The 20,634-nt window shown below is 40.1% G+C and overlaps 1 protein-coding gene across 1 annotated transcript; it reads left to right on the plus strand.

The window, feature by feature from the left end:
* The first annotated feature begins 1,580 nt into the window (after positions 1-1,580).
* On the plus strand, positions 1,581-12,278 carry LOC131245299 (OPA3-like protein). Its single transcript, XM_058244646.1, has 4 exons — positions 1,581-1,944; positions 5,404-5,538; positions 5,991-6,077; positions 11,676-12,278. Exons 1-4 carry the CDS (start codon positions 1,816-1,818, stop codon positions 11,823-11,825), a joined length of 501 nt encoding a protein of 166 aa, XP_058100629.1. The 5' UTR covers positions 1,581-1,815; the 3' UTR covers positions 11,826-12,278.
* Positions 12,279-20,634: the final 8,356 nt, after the last annotated feature.

Raw genomic sequence — 20,634 nt, forward strand, 5'->3', positions numbered from 1 at the left:
AATTATTCCGGGTGGGCTGATAAGCTGGACGTATGTAAAATTTTTATGCTGCTTATCTTCATTGAGAACCTTGATTGAGATCAATTTCATCTTTGGGTTATTATTTTGGATAGCAAGTAAATGTTTGATGCCACTGTATCCATCCGTGTTTGATGGCGGCTTTTTCTTATAATATGGTCCACTTCAAATTTAGACATACTTCATTTTTAAGCTCATGTTCTAATAAAATGATATGGGAAAACAAATAGCCAGCGTGTATGTAAATTACATATATCAAAATGAACCCCATGGTAAGGGCAGCACATTCTTGGTCGTGGCCACACTCAATTAGCAGCCCATCAATGGTGTGTTTGTAGAGCTATACATGAGTAGACTTGGCTTGGTAACTCGCTCGACTCCGCTCGAAAAAGCTCGACTCAACTTAGATTGAAACTCTGTTCGCACCGAGTCGAGTCATATTTTGGGAGCTCGGAACATTTCGAGTCGAGTCCGAGCTGGACCTAGCTCGAATTGATTCGGATCGAGTTTAAGTGAGTATATAAGGAAAAAAAAACCCTCTACGCCCGACCCTATTCATTTCACTCAACAACAACCCTAACCCCATTTCTCCCTCCAAATCACCAAAATCGTCCAAATCGGTCGTCTGTTCACCCAATACTCTCGAATAATCTTCTCTCCCGACGATATTCCTTCTTCTAACGTTTGTCCGAACGATCTCTTCTCTCAACGATATTCCTTCTTCTAACGTCTATCCGGACAATCTCCTCTCCTGGACGAAGTCTACTCTCAGACGATCTCCTCTCTCGGCGATATTCCTCTCCCAAAGTGAGTCATCTCCTCCACTCTCACCATTTTATCTGGCGAGCAACGTCCGTCCGAGTAGCGGAACCCATCCGACCAGCGACCACTGGCTAAACGAATCTCTGAACCTGAGTACAGTCGGACACCCCTTGGTACAGCTGGATGGTGTCTCTGGTACAGTCGAACGCCACTGTCTCGAACTTGACTTGAAAACTCAACTCAAACTCAGCTCGGACTAGATCGAGCTGTTGGCCAAGCCGAGCACAAGCTATTGCTCCAAGCTTGAAGGCCGAGCCGAGCACGAGTTGGGCAAAGCTCCGCTCGGCTTGACTCATGTACACCTCTATGTGTTTGTGCTAGGCACGGTGGGCCTCTATATATATATGTGTGTGTGTGTGTGTGTTTTTTTTATATCCATGCCTTCCATCCGTTTTTGACCCTCATGAAGTTTAGGTGGACCACTAACAGTGGGGATTAGCAGAAATTGGGGACAATGATACACACCGTTGAAACCTTTTAAAGGCCCACTATCACTACAATAATTATTTGTCATCCGACATGTTGGTAGGGTCAGATCTGGATGAAGGGAAGCATATGCATTTAATCCAAAAAATTTGTGCCGCCAAAGAATATTTTAATGGTAGGCGTTCAATCACCACTGCTTCATATGGTGTTGTGGCCCTTTCGACCTTCGGATCGGCTTATTTTGTTTTCGTGCGCTGAAATAAGGGTCAAAACGGATGGACGGCGTGGATATAAAATACATAACATCACCACCGCTGGGTTGGTGCTGGCAACAGCACCCAATCCGTGTCTTCTCGAATGACCTGGGCCTCCGCTCTGCGAAGCTGTGTCGGAAACCTCCTCTCAAAGCATGCCGAGTACTCCCTCTCTCTCCGACGGCCCATGAAAATTACGAAAATACCCTGATGCCTTGTCCTTGCTATTTCCTGCTTTCTATCTCAAGTAACTCTCTCTCCCAAACGCAAGAACAGAGCTGGTGCTGATAGGAGCATGATTCTGCCTGTTGTGAAGCTTGGAACCTTAGCCTTGAAGACCATATGCAAACCAATAGCTTCCAGACTCAAAAAAGAGGCTGGGCTCCACCCCAAATTCCGCCGCTTGATCATCAACATTGCCCAGGTGGGCCCTACTTCCTTCCTCTTTTTCTTCATTTCTTTCTTTTCAGTTCCATATTCGAACCTTTTTATATCCATGCCGATGGTAATGAACGGTTATTAACATAATCCGTACGCCTCACTTGATTATTTATTTATTTATTATTTTTAATGTCGATGTATGTATTGGGATTTTTCTTTCCAAAATCCCCTTTCACGAATTTGTTTCTCCTGGCTTCCCATCACTGTCTTGAGTTCGTTTTTCCTCCATCGCGACTCAGGATTGCAGCGTGAGTCGCTCCATTGGGGGGTCCCAATGCTGAGATGATTGGATGATTTGAACCGTTTATCTTCTTGGTACTATCATTGATAAGCGTTGTTCCCATAAGAATTCTTCAGTGATAATCCTGACCTTCGATTTCTGAAGTCGAATGTGGGCCATCGAAGATCTTGTCTTCAATGTTCTAAATTCGTTCATGCATACTGATGGTTGGAATCATCTGTTCACACCTAGTTTTCTTCAGGTGGCCTGTATAGCATGGAGCCCAGAGCATGGGCGGTTCCGATCATCCATCTCAGAGTCTTGGCATGTGGGCCCCAATGGGGGCAACCCATGCTGGCAATCCCGAATCATGAGATAGGCAAAATTGAGATGCTTGCAACTTCCTACATTTTGCTTCAGGAATTTAAGTAGGAATAAAGGAATACGAGGGATGCTAAGCCATCATGTGATGATTTATGGGAGAATATTGAGAAATTGCAGATGGGACGGGTTATTGTTTTCTATTTTGGAAAGGGAGAAATGCTACGGAGGCATGCCCCGCCTTGCCATTTGGTGATCTAGACAGTTCATTTGGAAGGTCCCACCCCGATGACCATGCTGTGAACATCCACATGTTGATCTAGACAGTTCATTTGGAAGCCCTCTCAGCTCCTATCGGGGTTGCTAACTGAGTCGAGGCTGAGATTCGGGCCTTTGGCAGGGTATGACTTTTGGGAGAGCTCAATTACCTTCACCCCTACCATCAATCATTGAAGGTGACTCGGCTAATGTGATTGGGTAGGCATTTGAATGAGGACTGTCACTAGTGCTTCTCTTGTTGGGTGGAAGAGATTAGAGGGATTAAGGGGACCTTCTCAATACCCTTCTCTCATGTTAATAGAGAGGCGAATGCAGTGGGCATGTAGCTGATGATCTTGTCAAATGGGATGTTTCCCTTCAATCTCTTGTGATTGGAGATGCTTCATTCATCTCTACAAGAAGTTGTTTGGCAAGAGAGGAACCCTTGTGGTAATGTTGGAGGGCAGGTTGAAGAATCAAAATCTCTCTCCCAGAAAAAAAAAATAATAACAAATAAAAAAAAAAAAAAGAAGAAACATCTAAACTGAGGGATGTTGTTCATGTCCTTCCATCTTATCTCATGGATTGTGTTGCCATTGCTGATGTAATGAAGTGGAAGTTACCAAATGGTAATTTCCTTAATTAGCATTCCGATTGAGGGTCTGGGCTCCAAATTGCAGTCTCATTACTTTCAAGTTGGAGATGAGAGGAAATAACCACAATTTGCGAGCTGCTTCTGCATAATGAATTCTAGGAAACACCGTAATTTTGACATCTCTTTGATTAAACTGTGAGTTGCAATACAAATTCTCCTGCCTATCTAAACACAACCCTGATGTTGTAGTAACTACTTAAGATTGCTGATACTACATTACTGGGCCCCTAAGTTCACACATTGGATATGTTTAGAGAGGCTAATTAATTGGCCAATATGCTTGTTAGGGAGCATGTGAGCTGTTCTCTGTGTTGGGTTGTGCATGTTTAACCTATCAACCTTGCATCATAACTGCTAGAGCATGTCCAATGAAAAGAGTTGCATTATGGGGTATTTCCATTATACTTCAATGTGCAATATAAAATTGCATGAACTCATCTTACTAACACTTACTACATTCTGTCGTCAGCCTTCCTTTTTGAGTAAATTGCTTGATAGTGATTGCATTTGGACAGGATGTGAATGGAGGTAGTAAGAAAAGATTTGATGACCTATGGTTTAATGGATGATTATTATTATTATTACTATTATTTTGAAGGATGGTTTAACGGATGATATGGTCCTTGATTGAGCGAAATGGTGGAATTGGATTTGTATGGCTGACCCTAGCCCTAGAAGATGATGATGATGAACAACTGCTTCTCAGACCTTTTAGAAGGAACATTGTAACTTGATTTTTTAAATGACAGGAATCACAGGGTGCTGAAGCTCAGAAATCATACAGTTTGCAGAGGCATAAGGTTTCATCATGTAGGGCCCATATTTCAATGTTTCAAAGCGTTGGTATAATAGGATCCACTGTGATGGGGAATGCACCAAAAATCTCACTAATGAATAGCATAACCTTTCAGTCAGTGACCTGGTAATAGAGACAATTTTACAGCAATGATCCAGATCCGGATGAAAATAAGAGAAATATCAAATGGTTAAGATACTCCAATCCGGAAAATTTTTAGGCATCCCTCATCTGTGTTGGTTCCCATAAAATCAACATTCTGCATCATGAAGCACGTCCCCTACATGAATGGAATCTTGTGCCCCAGAAAACTCCTTTTTTTTCCCAGAGGCCCAACACCCTATAGTTTCTTTTATGTATATGTGGTATGCTTTATCTCAATACTAATACTTTTATCTACTTAATGGATTTAGATACATTTGGTATTCACATGATACATTTGTTTTTAAATGGAACAACAATACTTCACTGGTAAAGGGGCAAAAGATACAAGAAGGAACCAATTCCTAAAATAGCATTAAAATATCAATTCAACCTCACTCAGTGACACAAGAGGGAGGGGTTTGGGTGAATGGCTAGCGCCGTGGGTGTGCTCCCCACAGACGCAAGTTTGATTCCCCTCCCCGTGCTTTACCTGATGCATGTGGTTTGCGGGTGATCGTGTGCATTTCCAGGGATTAGTCTCGTCTTAAAAAGGGGCAGGGACACCCTGTTATCATATATATAGAGGAAGTTACTTAAAGGACTATTCACCCCGCATGCCTAAGATTTGTTTTTTCAACCTCACTTAGTGACATAAGAGGGAGGGGAAAAGAAGATGCATAGGCTGGAAGTTAGATCCCTTACCTGTTGCATCCATGGTTCTGCACAGTCTCCATAATCCATCCTAGAGGCATACACGATCATTGAAAACTCCTCACTCAATGATCGTGTATGCTTGCCGATGCGCATAATACTCATGCGATTGACTTCCCTTAACAATCTCTTTGTTGGCTCTCCTTAATGATCTTCTCTAAAATTATTTGGTAGCTCTATTGGAGTGCAAATATGATTATTTATTTATTTATTTATTATTTTTTTTATTTTTATTTTTACACTCGTTGTCTGCCTCACGGTGCTTGTCTTGAAACATAACCTTTCTGACTTTCTATGGAATTCTAATGTGTTATTCCTGATGTCCAATTGAAATCAGGCAAACCACCGATTCACCACAACCATGCAAAGACGCCTTTATGGTCATGCAACTAATGTTAAGATCCATCCTTTGAATGAGGAAAAAGCTGTTCAAGCTGCTGCAGATCTTATTGGGGAACTTTTCGTCTTCTCGGTAATCTTCTTTCTTATTAGCCTACTGTTAGCCCCCGTTAAACCGCATAAGTTCTATAGTTAATTTGTGTTTGAATGCATTGTTTCATCCATGTACCGTGTGACCACTCACGGCAAGTTGGTGATAGTGGATATGCATGTGTGCATGGATGTGGCCATTGTGGGTGGTTGGATCAGGGTGATGGGGTTGGATTTATGGGGTCTCATGCGGATTTTTCCTGCATGCACAAATATAGGTTTATGTGAGAGTGTGCACACATGCGCTCTTCTGCGTGCAAGTGTGATACACATGCATGTGCATCAGGGTCAGCTTGAGGATCCAGTTATTTACTAATTGCTCAAACTTCAGACTGGTTATTATGCTTCTTTTTTCATGAGTGATAAAGATTTAAGTAATGCTCCTTACTTGATTGACCTATGACCACATATAATATACTTCCTTGGTTTAAATAGGTTGCAGGAGCTGCTGTTATCTTTGAGGTTCAAAGAAGTTCTAGGTCTGAAGCTAGAAAGGAAGAACTACGAAAACAGGAGCTGGAGGTAAGCTATGATGGTTCTCTTTCTTGTTTAGACAATTGGATTTGGACTAGGGCTAATGGGTGGCCAGCCTTGTCGATCCTTCAGGCCTGGCTCAACAAGAAACGTGCTCAGGCTTTGACCATTGAGCCTGTGGCCTGGGCTCATGCCTAAAAAGTCAAGCCTAACTACTAATCAGGTTGAGCTTGGGCTTTCATCCTCGCCCAGCATGGTGACCCTTTATTTAGAATGCTAAACCTAAATATAAATAGACATTACAATGAAATGAAGCCGTAATTTGCTTCATACCTATGATGTTTAATCACTCTTCAAAAAAACAAAAAAAAAAAAAAACTATGATGTTTAATCAGGCTTGAGTCTGTGAGGTTTAACTGGGCTCAAGTTCGGAAATGGGCCTGTTAAATTTATCAGGCGTTTTCCTATTACATTTTATCATTCTTGGTCCTGTTACCTTTTTACCTTTTTTATCAAGATACTTGCATTGCTTTCTACAAAACATGTCCAACATAAATGTGTCACAGACAAGGATTCGCTATAATGACCACTGCATGTGTTTCATTCTCTTTGATCCTCTCTTTTCTTGCTTTTTATGCTCTCCCGCTTAGAATGAGAAAGAGGAGAGGTTGTTTTCAATTGGTGTCCACCAATTCTTTGCTTTCTACAAAACATACCCACCATAAATGTGTCAGAGGCATTTTGCACATCTTGTGCAAGAGCAAAAACATTCCACATTGTTATGAAGATTTTTACGCCAAATGAAAGAGAAATATCATGAGATGGAAATGGAGTTCCAAAGCTAGCCCAAAGTTAGTTATAATTATAATTTTTAACTATTATCTGCTCCAACTAGTCATCATTATTCATTGGTGCACCAGATTTTCTAAAAATTCTGCCAAAGAGATAATCGAGCGATGGGTCCCAAAGTTATGGGAAGGTAGAAAGCTTCCACTAGTAAAGAATTAGAGTGCTGTGGCAATGGACATTCTTAAGGAAAGGGAATGGGCTTTTGATGGTTTGGCAGTTCAAATTTGATTTTATGAAGATGTTTGGTGTGGTGGAACTCCTTTGAGTTGGAGTGTTTTGGTTGTAGCCATATTCACATCAGACTGGGGAGTGAAGTTTAGAGGTTACTACGAGTGATGGGGGTTTTAAGATAGTGAAATTACCTAGGACTTGAAGGATGGAGAGCTGATCAATAGCTGATTTACCAGGCAAGACAGAAGTTATCTCCATTTCTATTCGTGGTGTGGATGATAGGTTTTGGATAGGAGAACAGAACTTGGTTTTCTTTGTTAGATCCATAGCTCACAAACCCAGACTTAGACTTGGGTCTATCACAGAGTTGAGTGGACTCAGGACTTGGCGGGTCGACTAGGAGGATTGAGAATTTTATTTTTTAGTTATATTTATATTTATTATAAAAGTAAAATAAAAATAAAAATTATTAGATATTCTCCTCCCATGTTTACATTTTTTAAAACTCATCCAAGTCCTGCCAAACAGAAACTCATGTTTTGGAATTGGTTGACGCAGGTGAGTTAGCCCCAAGTCATGTTCAATTTGGATGCCTCTCGGCCCAGTCACCAGTTGATGACTGGGCCTAGTTGACTCACCCAGGTCCTGGGTTGATTTGTTGGGTTGGCAATCTATGGGTAAATCATTCTACAGGCTTTGTTAATGGTGAAGATCAATGTAGGTTTTTGGGTTGTACAAAGATTATGCTGCTGACTGCTGTATGTGCTAGGGTCGTGGCATATGGTTGGAGAGAAATTATAGATAATAACAGCAGTCACTTTTGTAAGGAGCTTTCAGTTTCCTAACATGTGCATAATGTGAAGAGAGTTGAACGTCTTTTTATTTAATCATTCTTTGGCTAGACGATTTGGCATTTGAGAAGTAATAAGAAAATTGAATTACAAGTATTAAGAAAGAGGAACAGAGGAGCCAATAATGAGTGACCCCTTTGAAGTATTGAAACCTCATTCCCATCCCTAGAAATATTAGGAATAGGGTAACAATGGCAACCAGTTTCAAGGAGCGCTTTAATGGTGGAAATATGACATGCTAACTTTTTCGAGGGCCTGGATCCCCCAGAGAAGCCCCAAAAATGGCATTACGTGAATCTCATAAATTTACAACCTTTGCACTAAAGGACGCCAAAAGATCTGCAAATCCTTCCTTGATGCTAAGATCATTCCCCTCATAAAGCCATCTTGATCTCGCTCTTGTTGTTCCTCAAGAACCCCCTAGCACCTCTGGGTTGTCCAGTGAGTTCCCACCAAAATTAAGCATCCTCCCTCCATTTGGGATGGGCACCAACAGGTCGGGTTTTAAATATTCTCCCCTCGCCGTGAGTTCCGGACTTCCAATTTTGACCATAACATCCCCCTGGAACTTGGTGCAATCATCACCCAACTTAACACATGGGGGGGAAAATCTATTTTCATGCATATCACAAAAGACACCAACATCATTGAAAATCCTCCTATATCCTCCTTCCACAAACCTCACTTCATAGCTTCTTCCTTTTTTGTGGAAGGTATAACCAATGTTTTAAATATCATTATCGCATAATGTATTGCACCCTTGGGATATAGATACATATCGGTTATCACATAGGATATATCAGTTGTATCGCGTAATGTATCGTTGTTGTTGGGAAACATGGGAATATTGGGAAATTGGTCGATTTTTTCAATGAAACTTTAGGGATTGTTGAAAAGGACATCAATATACACTTAGAAATCAAAACATTACAAAAAGAAAGTGCACATAATAGGGTTTCCTTTGTATGGGGTCCTAATGTATGCGCTTTCGAACTGAATTGATGCAAGTATATTCAAAGTCTATTCATATAATTTATAAACGTAAGAAGACATGCATGGAAACACAAGCAATACATTCAAAAGCAAAAGAAGAATTGCTAGATCAGGTTACATACATGTTTAATTTTGCGTTTGGATACAAAGATTGCAACTAATTTGCGAGAAATTGAGAAATTTCAAATTTTCTCAATTTTCCGCAACTTGACCCATCTCCCCCAAATCTCGAAATCGACGTTCCAAATCCATGATTTTTCATGGAAAACATGAAGAATAATAAATTTGTAACCATTGGACACTGGTTTAATGCGATTTACAACAAAAACATGGATCGAAAATGCTCGTTGGATCGAATAGGTGAGATATATCGGCACTACTTGTGCGTTTCATATCGCATAGGTGGGATACAAGATATATTGTGGGATATATCGGTTGATATCGTCGATATTTAAAACACTGGGTATAAGTAAAACGTTGGCATCATCTTTCATATCACTTCACCTCTAACAAAGAACAGCACCATCAACTACCCTTTGATTAGGCTATCCATCGTACCATTAAGTACCCAAGGAATCCTGAAGAAGTGATTCCATACTTCTCTTGCTAATTTGCAGTGAATGATGATGTGATTAACTGATTGCTCATTGACGCAGGGATGAACGTGATGAGGTCGATTACCGTCTTCCTCAAGGATAACTACTCCGAATCCATGAAGCTTCTCTGGACTCCTCACAGAGACTTCTCGAATCCACGAGGAAAAGAAATAGAAATAATTCTAAAATATTTGAAATAAATTTGTTGATGATTGATAAACGAGTTTACAACCCTTTAAATAGGGATACCAAGACTTGGAAGAAGTTTAGGAATTAAACTATAACTAAAACTCACTAAAATTCGTAACTTACTATAAATAGTTACTTTTCTATTTATAGTAAGTGTCCTATGTGGCTGAACCACGTTATTCTCCAAATTTTTCTAAACACTTTTCATGTTGGACACAACTCCTAAAGCCCAATGGATGAAGAGTTACAATCAAACCAAAACTTACTAAAAATAGTAAAAACGGAAATAAACATGAAATTCGACTGTCGATATGATGAAATCTCACAAATTCAGTGTGGGCAACCTGGCATAGCCGGGTTGGTTGGCTAAAGTAGCTCGTCCTACCCCAAAATCATATATGGTACGTCGAGTAACTCATTATGGTTTGCAAGATATGTCTGTTTTAAGGTTCTGACGGTCTTGATGCCTACCGCCTCCAATTGGGCCTTCTCTGATCGATCTTGGACATGAAAGTGTCCGCGACCCGCTCTACATCACTCATCCTCCCCACATGGAAAAGATATGATGACAAACTTTCATGCCATTTCTTTAGATCAGCTTAAGTGTTAAAATTTAGTAGTCATCACCATCCAAGAGAAAGCCTCTATTCAGGGAAGGATGGAATCTCCTCAAACTTTAAGCACACAAGGAATTAGAATCACCTCGTAGAGTGCTTATCCAAAAGGATGATTCCCAAAATCCATTTCATATTGTGATCTGTCTGAATTAAGTCAAGGAAACCACTTCCGGATGACTCCACAGGCCCCCAAACATACCAATTTCATCCCCGAATCTTCTAAATTGTCACTGCTCCGATTGCTTCATAGCAATACTTCACACACGCCCCTTCGCGAGGAATTAACCTATTGATAGAAAAGAAGTCAGAAGGGACGAGTCACCTCTCCAATAGCTTCATACGCGCCCCTCCGTAAGGAATTGACCTGCATATTGAAAAGCAGTGAGAAGAGAGGGGCTTCTCCCCAAGCCACAGAACCTCCCAGTCTCACCTTATTGACCACCACCTGGAAGCACTCCTTTTCTCAGAAAGCTCCCTACTCTACCCAACTGATCTATATCACCCTCATTTGAATGGTACCCAAAGTTGCTTATGAGTTGTCAGCGTATATATTTAGATGACAGTTGTTGCACACCTATTTGACAGGCCTTTTCTCCTTGAGAATGTACCGTTTTGTAGATTTGCTGCCTTGCCATCATCTGTGGCTTTTGTAAGGAACGGAATTGTTACCTTTTCAGTTATGGTGTCCTCTACAACTAGAGTTGAAGAGCACTATTTGTTTATTTTTATGTATTTATTTATTTATTTCCATGTCCGCTATATTACAGTTTTGCATCCAGTGACACTTTTCAGTACTGTTTTTAAATTGACCTTTCTGGTGCCATGCATTGTGGAATTAATTCTATTCAATAAGCGGCCTTAGTACTGCAAAAGATCGATGCCCGTAACACTGAAAAATGGCGTTAAAAAAACTGAAAATATATAATTCTTGTCAATCTAACAATTGGACTGCTAAATATCACCCAAGTTTTTTTTTATTTTACAGCACTCACACCGCAGTGGGATTTCACCGAACCCATGACCTGGTGTTGAAACTCGTGAGTCTACCACCAAGGCATGCCACATGACCAAGGACCCAAGCTTTAAGCAATCACTAAACGCCCTATTAATCACGTATCACTTATTGGTTAGTCATGTATCAGTCAATCTCTGGTCACGGGCTAATCACAGATGCTACTGTTAGAGAAGTTTGGGAGGGATTCAACATAATATTTCTGCTTGTTTTATTATTTGCCCGTAGTTTTTACTTGCAATTTTCCCCAGCAGCAGCTTAGCTCTGGTGTGTGGTGTCCCTGCAATCTTTATTTTATTTATTTATTTCCCTTTTATTCAGTGTTCTCAAGCACCCTGTTTGGTACTGACCCATTTCTGTTCATCTAGGCAATAAAACAAAGAAATGAGGAATTAGCAAGAGAAGTAGATCTTCTTAAGCACAAACTTGAAGAACTAGAGCACCTCGCCCATGGACGAGGCCTTTTGGGCGTCCTCAACTTCAGGCATCCCCCTGCAGCAGCTGAAGCTAGCAAGTAAACAATGGTGGCTTGACAAGATTTTGCGCATTGGATTCAAATGGGTTGAACGCACCTCTGTGTGGAAGCCAATTAATTGGAATCTGTCATTCCACCAGGAAATCTCATTTTTCTCCCTCCCTTTTCTTTTACTTGTTTTGCTTGATTTTGTTATCTTGGCTCATTGTTTTGGCTCCATCATTCCCATTTGTAAATGCAACTAGTGCTTGAAACTGAGCTAATGACGGGTTTTGGTTCTCATCCTTCATCTGAAAAGACTGGAATCATCAATAAAGAAATGGTTGGATAGAGAAAATTGATGTGTCATTCAAATGGATGAGAGGATGCTTGTTATATAGAGAACATGGTCTGTATATTGTCGCCGTAGAAATTCTCCTTGCAGTTGAAATTTGTGTGGAAGCACAACTAACCGCAGTTGATCATCCAAAGATGATGTCGCACTGATGGCATGAACTTCAATCACTCCATGCTGTTCAACATAGCTGTTCTTAAGCAACTTAGCTGACTGTTTCTTCTTTTTTCCTGCAATTTTTGCCTCACAGAGGACATGACGAGTTGACCATCTACGCACTTGGAGCACTTGAAGGAACAATCTGTAGACATCGGCAGATCATCGGGGTCACATTCCAAGGCAGGTGCTTCTGTTTTAATAGACATTGGATGATTAATTGGGAGTCCCCTTAAATAATAATAAGACCCCAGATGTTTTGGAATTGCCAGGGAGATCCTATTTGTAGACCCAAACATTCTGACATGGTAATAGAGCAGTTTCATAATTTCTTGGAACAATGTCCCCATGCATTTCCCGTGAGTGCTCTGAACGAGTCCACCTGCACTGCCCCCTCTGTTATGTGGATTATCGGTGCCATCAAAATTAAGTGTGAAGGCGCCAGACTCTGGCTGCTCCCAGCCCAGAGGAATACAGATGACCGGGTGTAACTGGATGTTTGTTTGGAGTCATTCTGTCCACTGTGTTAAAGGCCACCGTGTTGGCTACTGAGTTACAAAAGTCTTTTACTGCTCTGGTGATTTGTTGAATTGTTGCTAGGTCTGGCATTCTGCGAACCTCTCAATCCATATGTGCCACAAGTTGGAGTAAAAAAATGGCCTCCAAATGGTGCTTATTTGGCCATTTCACTCACATTATTTCCTTACTGAAAGGAATAAAACTGATGATACGATTGGCTGTAGTTTGGAGATAGTTTGGAGAAAACAGTTTTCAGTGGTTTCAAGTTGAGCTTGAGGGCCTGTTTGATAAATTTTATTTTCAGCACTTATCACCGAATTTTGATAATTTTTTAATAACATTTGGTAAATACATATAATGAAGTTTTTAATTTTGATTTGCACGGATTTTTTTCAGCTTCCCTCTCTTAACTTATTACTTAACCCAAAATGCGGTAAGTGATTTTACTATGAATAATTTAAAATAACAAAAATGATATTTCTTTTCTCAAAAAATGACAACACTTATGGGCCAATTTATGATTCCGACTATAAATGTAAATCATTTATCTCAAAGTACTTGTCAAGCCTTTTGAAATGAGTGATCACTCGTCCATTGGAGCTGAGATCTTGGATTTCGAAGTTAGCATGTTTGCTGCACATTTGGGCCACTTGTGCGGTAATAATAATTTAATATTGTAACTCATTTTTCTAGGTGTTTATAGACTCCTTTAGTAAGTGGATTGCAAATCTTATAATACTCATTAATAGCTTCAAAATAAGTTATCATGTCCTAAATAGACATCAGAGCATTGAAATCTTGTATGTCAAAGTTGTGTCTAGCTGCACATTTGGTCCACATTTGCGGTAAAAAGATTTGACTTTGTGGCTTAGTTATCAAGGTGTTTCTAGCTTTTTTTGCAAAGTGGACCACACACCTTATAGTTCTCAGTGATAGCTTTAAAACAGATAATCTCACATACCGAACAAAAATCAAAATGCTGAAATCTTGTATGTCGAAATTGGAATATCGCTACACATTGGGCCACATATGCAGTAATAACGAATTGACTTTATGGCCCAATTTCGAAGATGCTTCTAATCTCATTTCGAGATGTGAATTATACATCTTACAATACTCGTTTATATCTTCAAAATAAGTAGTTGCATATTCTGAATGGAAATCTGAAGACGTATAAAATTGTATGTCATCACACATGTTGACAAAAATAAAATAAAATAACGCAAAATCTAACATTAGTTGTTTGTGTCCAATTTCAGCCTTTTTTCTTCTTTTTTTTTCCTTTTAGGAGATCTAAGTCTTCCATGACGTCCAGGAGATGTTGCTCGTTCAAATTGGAATATGAATCACAATAAATATGGTTTCTCAAGATGGTTTGTTCCTTTAGTAGGCCATATCTCTTCATCCATCGATTCAATTTAGACAAAATTTAATTTAGGTGGGTTTCTCGATGTATTCTTCAAGATGATCTATTCAAATTAGATCATACCTGACCAGATCTAGTCATATGAGATCACATACATCCAATCTTGTTTTCAATAGATTTTATTCAATTCAGGTCCAATTTGGTTGAAAATTGTTCTTTAGCTCAATGAACACCCAGTCAACACATCTAATGATTCGAAATAATTATATAATGGTCCAATCAAGTAGATGTAGGTCATGAACATTTAGGCTTATTGCATGACGAGATCAAAAAATGACCTATCATAAGCAACCCATATCTAAGCCTAGTATTTAGGCAGTCTTGATTAGCATGGCACACATACAAGAAATATGAGCAATTCATAAGATATCTCATGCATTTAATTGACCTTCAATCTCTCCTTACCCGCAATTCATAATTAACTTTCCTAAAATAATAAGATTTAAAACTTAAAAATTGACTGACATTTATTTGCTAGAATACATAAGGGAAAAGTATTAAAATTTTATTATATTGGTCATCAGTGTACCAAATTTAATAGCATGTTTCATCTCCTACTCTATGAATGATAGAAATTAAGATAGACAAAAATAAAAAAATTACCAATTTTCAAACATTTGTAGCATGTGTTTAGTAAACAAGTTTCTTTTTCTTTTTTTTCTTTTTTTTTTTATGGAAAAAAAAAATGCTTATTTTTAGATGTCATGATTTTTTCAAATAAATTACCAAACATATTTTTCAGTATTATACTAAAATTCAATAATCAAATTTTTTTACACTTAAATTAATTTTCAGATATTATTTTTTTTTCAGTTCACAAAACGGCACCTAAGGCAAAGAAGCATGAGATGGGAATCGGTTTCAGTTTGAAGGATTATCCTTGCCTTATGCTCAGGCCAGCCGGATGATGGTTATGACTATATGAGGTCAGTTTTCCATGTCCGACGCTCATGATGATTTACAAGGTTTGTTATACAAGGGTAGGGGATCTGCAGCTGTTTAGTTCGTGTCCAATGATACAAATTGGGCATAGTATGGTGTACTAGTCTTTTACTGTCAGCCACCCATTTGCAGGACAAGTGACATGTACACATAAGTCAATCCACACATTGCCAAATGTGGGCTCCCTTTGGATGGATGTGTCCCAAAAATCAACAATGTGATTATTTTGGACTGCTGATCATATATTTAATCGTCCAACAGTGGACACTGGTTGGACGGTGTGGATCATTTAATTTTTGGATTACGCTTTGCAACGATGGACATGCTCACTTGAATGATCTGCGTGTTATCTTGCTAGGGCTGTCAATGGGCCGAGCCTGAGGCTGATATTGGCCCGGATTTTAAACTGTTTGGGTCCAGACCTATTCAAATTTCTGATTTTGCCAGGCCCGAGCCCGGCCTATTGACACCCTTGGATAAAAGGGTTCGACTGGAAGTGGATTAGTTATTACCAATTAACACCTTAGTGCGCCCTACCTTGCTAGGGCTGTCAACAGGCCGGGCCTGAGCTTCGTCTCGGCCCGGATTTTGAACTGTTTGGGGTGGGCCTATTCAAAATTCTGATTTATCATGCACGGGCATGCACGGGCCTATTGATACCCCTAACCGTTACCATATGTGCTCATCTTGATAAATGTTTTGTACATTCACACCGTCCATCTGTTTTTACAGCTCATTTGAGGATGTGATCCCAAAACTTAAACATATCCAAATCTAAGGTGGACCGCACCATTGGAAACGGTGGTGAATGACCATTTATATTTTCCTTTCATCCAGGTCTGTTTGACCTTATAAATTAGTTAGACGGAAAAGAAACATTACGGTGGGCATTACTGTGGGCCCTAGGAACTTTTTAATGGTAGGTGTTCAGTCAGGACTGTTTCCTGTGGTGTAGTTCACCTGAGATTTGGATCTACTTAATTTTTGAGACCAAGTCCTAAAATGGATTAGAAAAACGGATGGACAGCGTGGATATACAACATATCATTAAGGTGGGCCCCACGGTAAGGGTAACATCCACTAAGGTGCTACTAAGGCCTAATCCGCTGCAGGTATCAGATAGTAATTTTAATAGGGCCCATGATGTGTGCATGACATCCAACCCGTTCATCAGATGTGTCACCTTAAAAAAATTCCCATGGCCCAAAAATCAGTCTGATGCAAAACTTAGGTGGGCCACAACATAGGGTACAATTTGGGAGGAGATGGCCACCATCTTGTTATACGGAAGCCAGGCCAGGCTGTTCAGGCCAAGCATCAGGAGGCTTTGCAACTCAAGTGGGCCCTGCTGAGTTCTTGAGAGAGGAAGAGATTACCTTGTAATCATAGACTTTGTGTTCAGATCACTGTCCTATAGCATCGGACCTCCATTCGCTGCCTTTGAGACCATCGGACCTCCATTCGCTGCACCTTTGAGATCGTGGAACCTTGTAGATTGCCAAACCTCTAGAACCTGCCTTCGACTCGTGATTGGCTCATCCCATGTCAAGTTCGCCTGGGACGACACAGTTGCAGCCTGCATAGAGCATTGCAACTCGTGCAGACGAACATGACCACGGGAGAATCCAAAAAACAAGTTCAAAGGAAGTGAATGGGGGCCTGGCAATCTCTAAACAGAGGTTCGATGGTATCGAAGTTAGCAGGAGCAGAGATTCGACGATATCAAAGGTTGCGTTTGGAGGTTTTACCATTTTCCAATCCTCTGTAAAGATCCGTACTAGCCTGACACACATGGAATCGTCATTTAAATAATCACAATCTATTGAAATCCAGTCCTATGTAAAGATCTCATTCCCACCCTTGGATGGCATGCATGTCAGGGATCAGGGCATGTATAAGTGTGATGGATTGGTCACATGAACAGTCAGATCACATTTCTATGAGGAAATGGGCCACTGACGCAGGGATGAACGTGATGAGGTCGATCACGGATAACTACTTTGAATCCATGGAAAAGAAATAAAAATAATTTTAAAATATATGAAAGAAGCTTGTTGAATATTAATACAACCCTTTAAATAGGAAATACATAGACTTGAAAGAAGTTTAGGAATTAAACTAAAACTCTCTAAAATTCGTGACTTAATAGTAAATCTCTGTTTTAAGGTTCTAACGGTCTTGATGACTTCTGTTGTCGACCGGGCCTTTTCTGATCCATCTTGGCCATAAAACTGTCTGGGACCCGCTCTACATCAGCGACTAAAAAAAGGACCCACGGTCCAAATTCTGGGCGTTGGGAAACAAAGGTCCAACAGTCTTGTAGAACGTGTTGCTTACTAGATTAGTGTACAATCCTGATTTTTGGTACATCCACTCCCATAAATCAGGTGAGCCTTCTCATGTTCATCAAACACTCCAGCTATGAGCCTGATCCAAAAATTAGGTAGGCCACACCATACAACGGGGATCTGGCCTAAAGCGTCTAAGTTCACATGGAGTGGATCACCTGAATTCTTGATCAGGATGATTTTTGGAGATTCTCTTCATCCTAGTGGGGCACACCAGATGAACGGTTGGATAGAAAATACATACCATTGTGAGCTACACACAAACCTATGGTTGTCATCCTCTGCTTCCATTGTTCCTTGGGATATGGAAAACCTCTCGTCTTTGGTCAGAACAAGTTTGATTTTCATGTTGATTTGCCTCGAAATGAATCTAAGGTAGATGATTCAATCATCTGACCATTTTATAGGGTTGCTAATGGATCTCTTGGAACCTTGAGGTTGCTGATCATGCAGATGAATTCATCTATATTCAAAATCGTTGTATTCAAAAGACTACTACAGAAAGATAAATGTATAGAGAGAGAAGTTACCAGAATTTCAGAGCGTTTGTGGCCAGATAGTGTCCTGCAGCGCCTGGACTCCATTCGAGGCCTTTGATCTCGACGAACCTCCAAAGCCTGCACCGCACCTTTGAAATCGTAGAACCTTGGAGGTTTCCCAACCTCCAGACCCTGCCTTGAACTCGTGAATGGTTTTTACCTCATCGTGTTCGCCTGAGACAACACTGTTTCGAGCACGTTTGCAGATCGTTGCAAGCTGTGTGCGGCCCCAGACGAAGACGAGTTGAAGGAAGACCCGAAGACGAGTCTGAAGGAAGAGAGTGAGTGGTCTGCCAATCTCTAATGAGAGGTTCGATGATGTCAAAGGCGCGTTTGGAGGTTCCCAAAATTCTGTGTGAATGCAAAACAATAGCATATAAAAGCGAATGAGGATGCAAAGGAGTAAAAAATTAGAGAGTAATAGGAAAAGTGGAATCAAGAAACATCTATTTACTCGACTATTCAAAAAGAAAATGGTAAAAATGAAATTTTTTTTTTAAAAAAATGGAAATCAGAAAATCCATAAATGTGGAGAGGGAATATCTTGAGCAACCGTAATTAATTGTTAGAACTCCTACCACCAAATTTTATAGCTGATGAGTCTTTGATGGGAACCATGTTGTTAACTTGGATGACAAGTAACCGGCACACGTCTATGTACGGTGACGGTTTCGAGGTTTGGACGTGGATTGATTAGTGACGCCGCGAAACTAGCAATGGCCAATGGTTGGTGATGCGGGGGCTGCATGATATATCTAAATCTTTTACATCATATGAAACAGTGTTGATTGAACTCCCAAGGTAAAAAAATTCTCACCAAGCTTATATTTGTTTTTTGCCCTTTATCAATGTTTGTATGACGTAATCAGGTTGGATGTCAAATAATCTTATTTTGAGATTTAGATATACCTCATTTTTAGGATCAAGCCCCTAAAATGATATGAAAAAAATGAATGGACGGTATGGATATTACACATACATCATGAAAAGGCCCACATAACACCGAGCCAACTAGCTAGTGGCAGCGTGAGGTTCCCTAATTCCGAATGGCATCCGTACCATACACTTGAGTAAATGGAATGTGAACCATCTTCAGCCACACTATGTGGGTCCACCATGTTCTATGTGTTCATCTTCATTTATGCCAATTCCTACTATAGCCCATCGAGAAATGTTCCGAGGAGGATTTTGTGGTAAAATAGTTAGTGTCTGAGCAGTGCCACATCATCAACTAAGAAAAAGTGGTCAAGCATGTTGAAACGGTTATCAAAACAGATTGCATGATTAGAAATTTTGTTTTTCTTAAAAAAAAAACAAGCAGTGCTAAAGCGGCTATAGCAACGGTTAGAATGTAGGAAGAATCTAGATGATCGATCTAATGCTATAAATAATATAGAAAGTCAATTAAAAAATTTATTTCATACTAACCAAATTTATCTTTCAATTATCTTTTAATTATCTATCATTTATATTCTTTAGTATAATTGTTATCGTTATCTTACATTTAAATTCGTTAGTGTAATCCATGGCAATAGTTAAGTAGTTGTTAACTTTAGCTACAATTCGAGTCTACGCTTATCTGTTAGATTCAGTTTTAATAGCATTTTGTGGTTGTTTTATGTGGTCAATTGTAAAAATTTGCGTAAGGTAAAGGAATGACCCATTTTTAAAAGACGAACCTCACCTTATGGCGGTCGCCTAATTACGTATTTACCTGTCTTGACATAGTCATATACAATCAATTTCCAACATATTTGCCTATCTTGGTGTTTAGGGTCATAGCTAAAGGTGGGCATCTAGTCGAGTCAGACCGGATTAGGCCCAACTCAACTTGGTCCGAAACTTTCAATAGCCTAAGCCGAACTCGATCTGATCCGAGACCGAGTCCGGATCCTCTGACTCGATCCGATTTGTCGCATTGCTGTCCTGATCCGAATCGAGTCCGATTTGGTTAGGGAAACCGAGTCAGATAGGATTGGTACAATTCAGATCGAATCCTTTATTTCAATGGTAGACGTCCAACCCCAACTACCTTTTGCAGTGTGGTCCACTTGATCTTTAGATCTGTCTTATTTTTCGACTCAAGCCTTAAGACGAGCCCGCCAAATGGATGGATGATTTGGATATAACACATACCTCGTTATGGGACGCACAGAACTTGCTGACGTCAATGCACCAGCTGGCATGGTGCGTGGTACACCTGTCAGTCCACTTACATACAAACGTTGAGAGGGGTTATAGGTTACCCTCCCATTAAAACATTCATGAACATTTTTTGGGCCCACCAAGGTGTGGTTCACAAATCCAAACCATCCATTATGTGTGTCCCACTTGGATGAGGGTTCAGACCAAGTTTCATATGCATCCAAAATTTAGGTGAGCCCCACCAAGTGCTTTTATATGTTTAGGAATGTCTTCATGATTTTAGATGGTATGGCCCACCTGAGTTCCATATACAGCTGATTTTTGGAATATCCTATAATTTAAAGGGGACCCATCAAATGCATGGTGTTGATGTTCGACACAGATCATGGTGAGGCCCACACAGCTCGACCTCATGGGAAGTTCCCATGAGTTAACCTTTTCCC

Source organism: Magnolia sinica, chromosome 5 (genome assembly GCF_029962835.1).
Source record: "Magnolia sinica isolate HGM2019 chromosome 5, MsV1, whole genome shotgun sequence".
Lineage (NCBI taxonomy): Eukaryota > Viridiplantae > Streptophyta > Magnoliopsida > Magnoliales > Magnoliaceae > Magnolia > Magnolia sinica.